Below are 12,906 nucleotides of genomic sequence, written 5' to 3' on the forward strand. Positions count from 1 at the left end.
TCACTGAGGTGCTAATTTCTACTAAAAAAATAGAGCTTCAAATTGGAGGGAGTTGCCATGACAAGGCAAAAATAAGAAACAAATAGACTGGATAGTCTACAGTGACAGTTGTTTGCATTACCGGCCAAAAAATATGGTGCGTTCATTGCAGCAACAAAGAAGCCTTTCATAGAACTGGCATGTGAGTGTTTTGTCACATGATAAAATTTATATGCAAAAGGGAAACAAAAAGTTAGATTTTATTTGAAATGGAACATCTGTTTTCTGTTTCTTCAGACATAAGATATACAACTTGAAGTTGCTAAAAAAAAAAAAAAAAAAAAAAAAAAGATATAAAAGGGGGGTGGGGGGGGGGGAGAGGGGGGTGTTGGGGAGGGGAGTGAGGGGGGGAGGACCTGAAATATGACACAGGGGTGTACTGAGAAAAGTCTTGAATCAATAAATCAGAGTTGTTGGGACATAAAATTCTGGTTTGTTTCAGTGGGGAGTTTTCAGGGAAAAGGAACGTGTAAGTTTGCAAGGTCTGTTTACCACATACCTTGAACATTTCAAAGACTGATCATTTAAAAAAACAAAACAAAGTAAAGTGGATGGAGTTGTAACATCATATTAAGTCATGTTTACACATCAGTTGTGCGAATTTTCACAATACTTTGTTGCATTGTTATGGAAAGCTGTCATGTTAGCTATTGTGAATGTTCCCTTTTTTGACATGCTTACTGTGTCTAGATGCAGAGCTTTAAAGAAACATTACTTTGTTGCAAAGTTTCTTCACATTATTTTCTCTAAATATTCAATCATTTTTTTGTGTGTAAGCAGCCATTCATTTTGTACAAAACATGTTCTGATGAATATTTATTTTCATCACAAAATACCACCTCATCTGAACTCAGCTCCTGGCACAAAGTCACACACACTACTTTTACATGGCTCTTGCTCTTAGATGTCAAATCATGCAAAAAACAAAATATTGTGACCCAAATTACACTATTGATGACCAGATGTGCAGGACTGCTTTCAAAGCAAGCAACAAGAACATATGTATCTCACAACATTCCATTTCACGGTGAATGATATCTTGGTAAAGCAATATCATTGCTGTTTCACAGTATTGTTACTTGCCCTAATTTTTTATTGTCTGTGTATAGTGTTTGCACATTGTCCATATCCATCAACTTCATATGGTTTCATACTAATTGTTTGTTTTTTCCTCTCCAGGCATGTTAACGTTGGTCCACAATATCAAGCTGATATTCCACCTTTCATTGGTAATTGATTTCTGATTTCTGAGTGTTTGTGTTTGCATTATGCATAGGGTCGTGAATTTTTGCTCTGGTTGAAATAGTTAAACGTGGCAGTTTTAAGATAGTTTGTTTTTTCTTACTGTTTCTGTAAGTCCACTTATGCCCTATTCTCTTTATTCATTTCTGCAGTTTTTTCCTAGGTTGAAGATTTCTCATGCTTTTTAGAAATGATTTATTATGAGTGTTAGATCTCCTGATGGGATGTTTGGTTTTTATGCAGTTTGTCCTTATTTTCTGATACCATTCATACCTGTCTTTGTTTTTGTCACACTCCTGGTACCAGTAGTTCACAGGGAACTGCGTCAGTCACTCCGTGTTAAGTCATAATTAGGACACCTGTTAAGTCACCATTAGGACACCATCAGAGGAGGCTTTTTTACTTGCGCTGAATCTTTGTGGTGATGTTTAGTGGTGCCAGTTTTGATTCAGCCCATGCAGCATGCCACATGCTGATGACAGTAATGGCTCTTAGTATCATAGCCAGACTGAGTGAGTGCCTCTCTTTGAATGGAGACAGCCATAACATTTCTGCAACTCCGTCAACATGAATCTGTTGATGCTAAAGATGTGACAAAGAACATACCATAAGAATAAAAAGGGTAAGGACTTTGAAATTGAGGTCACCATGAGTGCAGGGCATAGAAAAAACATAGAATTTGGGACAGTTTTTTTGTTTGATTGTAAATGATTGTATGAGGACAGGTGAATGATGCCACAGTTCCTTACGTGATATATGCTAGTGTAAACAGACATGAGAAATGAGAAAATCTGCTGTGTTGATCAGGAATTTTGAACAACATCCTCAAGGTATATCCTTAACTGGCTTAACTGGATGAAGCTTATTGTATGGTTCCAGTCTTTCCATTTGAGCTCAGCACATTCACCTCTGAGGGGGAATCTGTTAGGTGCTTAAAAATCACTGATGTATTTGCCTTTTATGGGGTTTGAACCGATTATCTTCCGGTCATCAGTCCATGACACTAAATGCTTTGCCACTGTAATAGGTTGAGATAGAAATCAGTAGTTTATCGCCAACAAGGCATACACATTAAACTATGTGGACAAAAACAAAATGCGCAAAACGTATGCGTTTTTAAAAACTTCTGACGTAGGAAAAACAATTCCATTGGTTTTAAACACTGATCCGTTTAACTAAGACACTGGGAGATTAGAGTATTATCCCGTAAAAAGGATGGTAAGATGGTAACATTATGTTTGTGATTGTTAAAGGAAGTTTTGTAACTAGCTGATGTGTGCTTTGTTGGTCTTGCAGGACAGAGGAATGATGCCATGATGACTCCCAGTAAGGAAGACCTTATGTTTGCAAGCAGTATTATGGAAGTAAACACTGATGAAGAAGGTAAAGTATTTTTTGTTTTATTTATCCTTTTTCCATTTCTTGTGTATCAGTGCTTTAGGGATTGATAACAAATTCAAGTGCAGCTAACAGTAAGTTGACAACATTGATGTCTGTGCAAGAAATTATTCCATGTGTGCACACAATGAAAATTCTAAAGCCTACTTGTCTTCCTGTATGCTTGTGTGGTGTGAGTATGTGTGATCTGTTTAACCATACAATTTTATCATTGTTTGTAATGTTTTTGTATGATAAAAAAACAACCAAACAAACAAAAAACAAAAAAACAAACAGGCAGCCATTGAAATAAGACTGAACAGTCTCAAGAATATTGCTTTAGTGACCTTGTACATGGTTGGAGTTGAACAGTGGCAGTTGTCTCTGTGTACCAAAACAGTTTACCACAGTTGTTTGAGCAATGAACAATTACTCTCTGTACTCTCCTTGTTGAGAATGTCATCTTGAAATGAAGTATATTACTGTTTTTTTAAAATTGTGTTAATTTTTTTGTCTCAGCAGATTGCACTGTGTGAGATTCAGGCTTCTCTCTTCAGGAAGAGTGCATTGCCACACTGAGATCGTCACCCATTTTGTTGTTGTTTGTTTCTGCCTACGATTTTATTTGTTTTTCCACTGAAGTGGATTTTTCTACAGAATTTGCCAGGGACAACCATTTTGTTGGGTTCTTTTACATGCGCTAAATGCATGCTGTACTTGCCAAATCAGCGTAAAGACAGTGGGGACTCCTGCCCAGAAGAGCACACACACACACACACACACACACACACACACACACACACACACACACACACACACACACAAATCACAAAAAACTGGGCAAGATTGCAGGAATTACTTCTCAAATACTGCAGTGAGCCAGGAATGAAAAAATCAGCTGCAAGGGAAAACATATGCTAATTACAGCTTCTGCAAGACAGACTACAGCATTGAACACTAAGGCATGTTCAACATCCATCTGCCATTTCTCAACAAAAGGAACCTCTACAGTTCAGAGGGCAGCTGGACAAGCAGCAGCTAAATAGACAGAGCATAACAAAATTTAATCCTGTGCAAGAATTTTAGCCTGAAAAACAATATAATTTGTGCTTTAAGCAATGTTCTCAGAGTTAATGGTGAAATTTAATCTTTTTTTTTACCACAGCTTATTTGATCATGCTGCGAAAATGCATTCCCAGACAGATAAATTGCACATGTTTACTAGTGTAGTCATAATGAAACAAACCCATATCCATATTATATCTGTACAATTATTCCCAATGTTTTATGAGAAATCATGTTTTTGAAAAAAAAAAATGTTTTGTGGAAGAGTACATCAGTATCATTTTTAGGGTAAACAGGTCTGGTGAGTGTGTGTCCACAACACATATCTACATTGCATACATTATAAGAACTTTAAATGAGCTGGTTGACCATAATACTCAGTAGATGAATATTTCTTTGGAATAAATGTTACTTGAAAATGCACAGTATTTGTCATTTCTTGGACTGCAATTTTGTAAAGGAATTTTACTGTCTTTGACACAATATTGGACTTGTTCCATTGAAAATAAATTATTCATTGCTTATATTTGTGAGTTTGACTTTATCTCTAGCCTGATCAGTTAAGTACAGAAAAAACAATCTCTTTCCCTCTTCAATCGGTTAACCAAAAACCTGTTCTTCATTGCTCTCAGTGTATTTCCAACTCGAATGAAAATGGTCTTTAAATCACTTTAACTGTGTGCAGTTCAAAGCTACCAGGATTTTGCTTGCTGTGCGGCTGTGAAGGGCAATGGGTTCAACGTGGAATATGCTCTGCATCTCCTGCATCTTGCTGGAGGTGACATCCAGGCAGCCATGCTCATGTTGATGGGAGATCCTCCTGTCCTGCCCTCAGGACATAGCCTTTTGACCTACAAGTACCAAGGTAACTAACTACAGCCTCTTAACATATAGATACCAATATAACCAGTTGTAGCCTCTTGACCCATAACTTCGTATAAGCATCAAGGTGATCAGTAATAGCCTTGACCAAATACCATTATAACCAGTTATAGCCTCTTGACCTGTAGGTACCAAGGTAACAAGGTACAACCTTGACTCAAAAATACCAATATAACCAGTTTTAACTTCTTGACCTGTAAGTACCAATGTAACCAGTTATAGCCTGTTAACCTACAAATACCATGGTAACCCAGTTAGTCTTGCTGCGACTGGATGCATGCAGGGCATGGAAATTATGATAAGCCCATCAAAGAAAACAGATAATAAGTATATGAAAAGTCACTAGGCCAAATATGGTATAAGTTCAAATAAAAAGTTTTTTGGTCAAGTAAGGTATAGGTCTAAAATTTTACTTGGTCAAAAGTGGTAGACTATTGTTGAATACAATCTGTACATTTTATAAGAAACAGACCGTCCTGAAAGCAACTGCTTGAGCTTACAGTTGTGTTCTATTCAAGATAGGCAAACAATTCCTTTTGTGTTGTTTCTTAGCATTTTCATTGAAGAGTTTATTTGACTTAACAAAGTTAATCAGTTCTGAAGAATACCATGTCAGTTTTCTCTCCGAACTTTGACCATGTTTGAAATGCACCGTAATTTTTGGTCTACAAGATACTGCAGTGCGTAAGGCGCTGATTTAAATAAAAAAGTTATTTTGAACTTGAATGAGGTGCACACATCCAATAAGCTGCACCTGTTATAAAATGAAAGTCCTGTATTATGTCTCTGCTAACAGTGGATGTTTCTCGAATAAGGACATCGTCTTTGGAAAAGTGGATCGGAATATGACTTTTCTTCTGCTTGTTGACTTGCCTCTGTTACTTTGTTTGTCTGCTCTGTTATCTGCTTTTAATTTTATTTATTATTTTTTTTATATATATACAATTTTGCAGCCTCCAGTTGAATGTACGGTGTCATAAAGCCCCAGATCACTGTCTTGTTCAATCAGAATCCAGTCTGCTAGCCCTGCTTTTCATTCCCGTCTGCCATTTTTCTTTTGCTTTGCATTCTGCTTTCCAAAAGCGATCCGTTCACATCTGATTGCGCTGTTTACCCACTTAGTCCCAACTCAGACACTGCTCTTTTTTCATGGCCTAAGGTTGAACTGCCATCACATTCAGTTTAATTTTTTTGTATTATGCGATTGCTTTCAGTTTGATTTGACAGTGAACATGAACCATGTCGAATCAAACAGTGGTGAGACAGGTGTTGGTGTTCAGTGTGATTGTGAGCGTGTATTGTGATCAACGATGTTGTCACATATTGAATTTTTGTGCCTGATGGCCTGATGCTGTGGTCAGGATTTAGTTTTCAGACGCAGGTGGGGCGCATACAGCCGATAAGGCGCAGGAGTCAGGTTTGAGTGAAAAGGTATTGCCTTATCGTTATGGGCTGAAAATTATGGTATTTTGTAAGACACAACCTTTCACTTTGCTCATGTTTCTCATTGGAAGCAACCACCACATATTCATTGTGTATTTATTCCATTTTCCAGAGTCTGAGTCATGGAGCAGAGCAGAAATTCAGGGTTTTCATGAGGCCTTGATTGAGTTTGACAAGGACTTCTTCAGTGTGTCTAGAAAGGTACTTGCATTTTCTCTGTGTGACTTTATGCCTTGGTATTTTACCTTTTTCTGTGTCTTCCTCTTCAGTACATTGGTACCATACTTTGTTTTCTCATACTTCCTCATGTATATGTGAATGTATATAACATAGGTTTTATAATTTCATGTTTGAGAAAAAATGTAGCTGATAAGTAAAACCAGCTGTGAAAATAATGAAAGAATGTTTTATGATAGATAAAGTTTTGTTTAGAAAATAGAACAATATCAAGGAAGTACTGTCTTGCTTACTATGTTAGTTCTCATGTAAACAGGATGCTAAGTCTTCATGGAACACATATGATTCCTGCTGAATAACAACAAAACCAAAAATGCCTGGGATTATGGGGCAAAGGGTGATGGGTTACCAGTTCCATGGTTAAGTGTGGTTTTTTAAATAGACACAGTCAGAAAATGTACAAGTTATTGATTTATTTTAGTGGACTAGTTTTTTTCCTGTGCCAAAGTGGCACCAGTGGAGAGGGAGGGGTTAGCAGTGCATACATATATCAATCCAAATAATACTTTTGCTTACCAGTTTGTTTTACTGAGAGTTGTATGCTTGAAGTTGGGTAACAATAGGCCTTAGCCAAATCAGTTCGCAGTGTGGTTTAGCCAAATAGGTTATAAGTTTAGTCATAGTGTGGTTTAGTCAAACTGCATTAGAAGTTGATTAAATCACTGTATGGTTTAGCCAAATTGGGTTATAAGTTGAATCACAGTTGGCCTTAGACAAACCAGGTTAAAAATCAATTTGATTTAGCCAAATCAGTTTATATACTGAAATTGAGTTATTTTTATGTGATCGGTCCTGGTGTTTGTATGTTGTTGTCATCTTTCCTCTGTATTTATACTGTGCAGATTGGAACCAAAACTGTTAAAGAATGTGTCCAGTTCTATTATCTGTGGAAAAAAGTATGTCCTGATGACTACAAACGTCTTCGCACTCTGAGACGAAAGCGCCCGCAGAACCCATTATATAATCTGCGTTCCCAGCAGCCATCCAGTGGGGGTGGGGAGCCTACACCCCCTCCCCAGGGAACCGCTCTTACTCCTGGTCAGGATGAATTTGATGACAGTGACTCAGAAATGGATGAGCAGAATGGATCTAAGGCAGTGGTAAGTGGAGCATATGAGGTTTGTAGTTTCAGCTTTGTTCTTGCTTGTGTGTGTGTTTGGTTTTATTATCTCCCAGCAGTCTGGTTTGTGCCAGCTTTTGTGCCATTGAAATGTAGGGGATGGCCAACAAATGAAAAAAAAAAGTAACAAAAATATTTTTCTGCACTTGCAACACAAAGGTAAAGGAAATGAAATTGGACATTGAATGTTAGCCTTCGATGAAGGTGATGGTCAGCCATTTAACAGCAGGATTTAAACCCAGCTGCAGGTTCTGACTGTCCAGCACATTGTGTTTCCAGACAGTGACAGAAGGCATGCAGGTGGACCTGGTCATGGAGGCTGACATGTCTTCTGTGGCGTCTTCTCCTGCTGCACCCCCGTCCCTCCCTGTGGTGACAGATCTGAACCCTCTGACCCTGGTAGCCCAAGGTATGGGGAAGGGTTTGATCTCTGCTCCTGCCCACGGTCTGCAGCCCAGTCCATCCCCCGTCATGACCTCAGTGGAGACAAGTTTGTCTGGCGTCCAGCGTTGTCCCACACCTCCTCAGCAACAGGCACAGCAGGCTTTTCCCTGTGAATTTACTGGCTGCAATGCGGTAAGTGCTGTCTGTGGTGTCATACACATACAATCTCTCTGTATTGTTCACAAACAATCCATTCTATACTTTTTTTTTCCAATAATTTATATTCAGGAGGTTAACCAGTACAAATTTATTTTGTACTTGCAGAAATGAAAACAGAACAATTGAAATAATAAAGGCAGAACAACAAATATTGATAAATGCATTTTTTATTTTATGAATTATACTGGTTCAAAATTGTTATAAATTATACTGGTTCAGTGTTAAGTCTTATACTGAGCCCCCCCTCCGCCCCCCTAGACTGCCTATGTGATGAGATAACTCGTCATCACAAGCATGTATGCTTCGCTGCCACAATGACGAGATAACAGGTCATCCAAATATTCTGACTTTTCCCTGGTTTGCAATCAGTTTGTTGACAAAAATGCTGGTCGCTTTAGCTTGGGGAATCTTTCTGGATTCTATTCATAGCTAGAAATACCATCTACATCATGAGGCAGTCCTTTATTTGAACGTTTTGGTTGGGTCACTGTCGCAGTGTTTTGCCTGGCTCCTTTCCTCGCTCGCTCAACAAAATGTCAGACTGACGCAGTGCTGAAGACATACGATTGTGGCGAACTAAATCAGCCAAAATTGCTTACTTTAGCTGATGCTCAGAAAGAATTGAAGCATAAATTCAAAGAAGACAGTGATGAATATTTATAGGACGATTTGATAGAAAATAAAGGGAGCAGTCGAGGGAGTGGCCAGTATCAGTATCAGTAGCTCAAGGAGGCGTCACAGCGTTCGGTCAAATCCATAAAAAAAGTGGCCAAGATAAGACTATCAGTGAGTGATGCCGGCTGTACAGCTGAAGCAGACGACAGAAACTAACTGAATTATTAGCAGGACACAGTGTGAGCGATTTTCTTGGCACTCAGTCAACACTGTCTGATGAGAACTGGATAAAGTGACTGTGTGAGAGGGGTGAAGAGGAGGGGGGTGGAGACAGAGGGGGCGTGGCCTCACATCCTTATTATCACTTGGAGAAGTCACAATGCATTGTGTATCTATCTCTTTAAAAAAAAAATAATAATGTGGTTGTTCTAGTATGATTTTGTGTGTGCAGATATCCATTTGTCCAGAAAATATATTTTAGTGCAAATTACTTGACTAATGTTCAGGCATGAGATTTTTCCGACTATAGTCGGATTTCCAACCGAAAATTAGCCCCAAAGACCATTTTTGAGATTCGCGTAAATCCGTTGAGAAAATCGGAGGGGTGGAGGGGGGGTGAGGTTTTTTTTCCGACCCACGAAGGTTGCATGAACGTTGTCCGACCGATCGACAAGACCGACCCACAGCGTTTGCTAAAATACCCCATGTTTGGATAAGCGAATCAATTGAGAATAAGTGTTCCGTTGCTCCTCTGTCATCATTCAGCTTATCCGTATTCGGTCGGGATTACAAAACTCGCGCGCGGGCTTCATGACTTGCAAAGATACCTGATTTCATCGATCGTCTTCAGTCATTGACAAAATGAGAAAACTCACATAGAGGATTTTTGCAGCAGAGATCGATAAAGAAGTGAATAATAAGTGGAACTGGGTCTGGCAAGATGAGATTGTGAAAACAGAAGTGAAGAATAAAAAAAATAACTTTACGGGTAGGCGACGCCATTCACGAAATGAACACCGCGGGTAAGGCCAAGTGCGATTGGTGTCAGATTGTATGGGTGCAACTCTTCAGTCTATGCACGGAAATCTGTTTTCACATTTGCATTAAAAAAGGAGCGTCCGTTTTCTAGAAGAAAAAAGAAAGAAAGAAAAAGCCTATGGGCCGTTCTATGTCGTTTACTGATGATCTGTCAAAAATGAAAACGGAATGCTCTTTCGAAAGCGTCGTTTGTTGACCCCGTGAGAGGCGACCCAGTGACTTGTCAGTGCACCAAAATCGAAATCCGAAAGTTTCCTAATGTACTGTGAAAAGCACGCACGTGCGCACGTGCACACGCATGCGGTCGATCACACACACACACATATGCACACGGGCATGTGAGCGCGCGCACAATAACACACACACACACACACACACACACGCAAACTTGCTTGCACGCACAGATACACCAGTGTGTGATCTCCATCCCTGTCAAGCCACAAGGGCCGTGGGTGCATCTGCTTGACCCTCTGTTCATTCAGCAAAAGCTACCAACATTTGCCACTGTACTGTGCAAGTAACTTTGTTGGGATTGAAACAAACTTTGTAGCAAGTTATTGACATCAGTGCCTTTTCTGACACAGCGAGGCTTCTGTACAGACAGTTCATGGAAAGAGTCAGTGTATTTAGATTTGAGACCAATAGCCGGCCAGATTACCAAAGTTACACAGCACCCACAGACAGAGCTGAATTGAATGTGCGCGCATGCGCGCGCGCACACACACACACACACTTTGAAAAAAACAACAACACATGAATGCATTCACATATACACATTGTTTTTTATTTTCTCTCTCTCCTTCACACTTGCACATTTGCACACATAATATTACGAGCGCTCACACAATCACACAGATTAATAATACGCACATACATGCGCACACTCACACACACACTCTCTCTTTCAAGCACACACATGGAGATTAAACACACACACACACACACACACACACACACACACACACACACACACACACACACAGAATTGTATTTTAAGCAATGCACATATATGCACACATACAAACTTGCACTTTTTCCTCCCACCTTCCCCCCTTTGTCTCTGTCTGCACTTTTTCCTCAGTCCCCCCCTCCCCCCTCTGTCTCTGTCCCTTTGCCCCTATCTCCCTCTTTCTGTCTCTCTCTTGCATATACACGCAGAGTTGTATTGAAAACACACACACACGCACACAGAGAGATCTATTGAATTTGAAAGCAGTGCATATACATGCACAAATGCAACTTGCATCACTTCTTTCCTCCTACCATCTCCCCTCTCTTTCTGTCTGCTCCCTCCCTCTCATGTTTACACACAGTTGAATTGAAACCACACATACACATGCGTGTGCAGTGCGCACTCACGCTCACTTGCTGTCTCTCTCTCTCTTTCTCCCCTGAACACACACACACAGACACAGACACACACACACAGTCCATGCTGGGGAACTCTCAGCGGATCCCCTAGGATCCCCTATTTTCAGCGGAAGAGCAGTTGATTTCAGAGAGAAAAAAATCACTCCCCAAACCCCCGCCCCCCTCCTGCAGGCTTCACTTTCATGATTTGCTGATGTACCCCTCCCCTCTCTCTTGAGTGTCCTACCAGTGCTAAGGTAAAGGGGGAGAGGAGGGGGTGGGGGTATGAAACCACTGTCAATGACTGTGGCAATTTTGGCACTGAGCCAAGATACTGACCACTAGCTCCAGCTGAGAATCCTTGACTGCTTGAAAGTGATACATCCAGTCATTCCACTTCCCCCTTTCTTTCCTCAACCAACACACATGCATGTCAGTAGAACAGAGACTACAGCTGAAGAGACCAGATGGTCAGTTATATTGGTACAGTGCAAACTTGTGTGTTAATAACATTTTCCTTGAAAACACACACACACACACACACACACACTCTCACTCACTCACTCACTCACTCAAAGAGTTTAACACACAGAGAATTGTATTTAAAGCAGTGCACACACATGAACTTTAACTCTCTCCTCCCATGTTCAGCCCGACCCCTATTCTCAGTCTCTTTGTCTGTCTGTCTCTCTTTCTCACATACACACACAGAGTTGCATTGAAACCACACACACACACACACACACACACACACACACACACACACACACACATATGAGACATGATTTTGAAAATCATGTCCCCAAGGCTGACTTTACAGGTTTGGAAGCAAAAACACTTCAGTTTAGGAAGAATAGGACTGATTTTTTGTCTTCTGTGGGTTGGAATACCTCAGCAGCACTGGTGGCCCACAAGTGCAGATTTCATGGTTTGAAATTGAGAAAAACCTTCAGCTTCAGGGGGCTTCACCCCCAGAACTCCACCAGGGGCGTGCCCTATGGACCCCCACTGGGGGCCGCAAAAGGCCCCCACCTTTCAGACTCAATCACAATTTCCCAATCTCATGCCTGATGTTTGTAATGAACAAGTTGAGAATGTGACCAAAAAAACCCCCCACTGATTTCAAAACAACAGCATGTCATTAAAAATATATAAAATGGGAAAACATTATGTGTTTTATATTCTTTATTCATTTACCTTTCAGAAAAGATGTACTTTTATGGGTCTTTCTGAAATAACAAAGAGCACATAATTTTTTGAAAATGTATACCCGTTCTTTGTGAAAAAAAACCCTGGCAAATAGATTTCTCTGAAATCTGATTTTCCTGGCAGTGAAAGGGTTAATACATATGCATACATGCATACACATCCTTGAAATATCTATTATTTTGCATTGTAGGTGCTGACCAGCAAGCAGAGTCTGAATCGACACATGCGTAAACACCTGAAAGAAAAGAAAGGGGACAGTCCTCCCTATTCAGTCCCTGCTCCACGCAAACCACGACCCTCCACACCCAGCAAGTCACCTGTGTATGACCAGAATGGAGAAGAGATCTTTCCTTGCAAATTATGTGACCGGTGAGTTTGGCTTCTCTGACTCCTTATTGCCTTGCTCTGTTCCTCTGCCTTCTTTCCCCAGCATTACTCTTCTCGGCTTGTATCTATGCAGTCATTGGATAAACTCTGATAGATTAAAGGATTTTAAAAAAAAAGAAAAAAAAAAGAATCACAAATAGTTCGGAGGATAAGAAATGCACATATTAAAAAAAAAAAAAGAAAGAAGATTTTCATGATTACAGTGTTCACTGAATTTCTCTTGCAAAAATATACACAACTTGTTACGGATTTTGTTTTGATTATTTATGTTACTCTTTATTGATTATGCATGAAGAGTT

General features: G+C 39.9%; 1 protein-coding gene across 6 annotated transcripts in view; it reads left to right on the forward strand.

The window, feature by feature from the left end:
* LOC143281005 (uncharacterized) overlaps nt 1-12,906 on the forward strand; it is a 52,816-nt gene that overhangs the window by 21,801 nt on the left and 18,109 nt on the right. For all 6 annotated transcript variants that reach the window (XM_076585880.1, XM_076585878.1, XM_076585881.1 and 3 more), the window contains 7 exons: nt 1,219-1,268; nt 2,578-2,664; nt 4,409-4,588; nt 6,161-6,249; nt 7,128-7,385; nt 7,685-7,981; nt 12,411-12,589. In XM_076585880.1, coding sequence (XP_076441995.1) covers nt 1,219-1,268; nt 2,578-2,664; nt 4,409-4,588; nt 6,161-6,249; nt 7,128-7,385; nt 7,685-7,981; nt 12,411-12,589 — 1,140 coding nt within the window. The remainder of the gene's footprint in view (nt 1-1,218; nt 1,269-2,577; nt 2,665-4,408; nt 4,589-6,160; nt 6,250-7,127; nt 7,386-7,684; nt 7,982-12,410; nt 12,590-12,906) is intronic.

The sequence above is a fragment of the Babylonia areolata genome, chromosome 4 (genome assembly GCF_041734735.1).
Source record: "Babylonia areolata isolate BAREFJ2019XMU chromosome 4, ASM4173473v1, whole genome shotgun sequence".
NCBI lineage: Eukaryota > Metazoa > Mollusca > Gastropoda > Neogastropoda > Buccinidae > Babylonia > Babylonia areolata.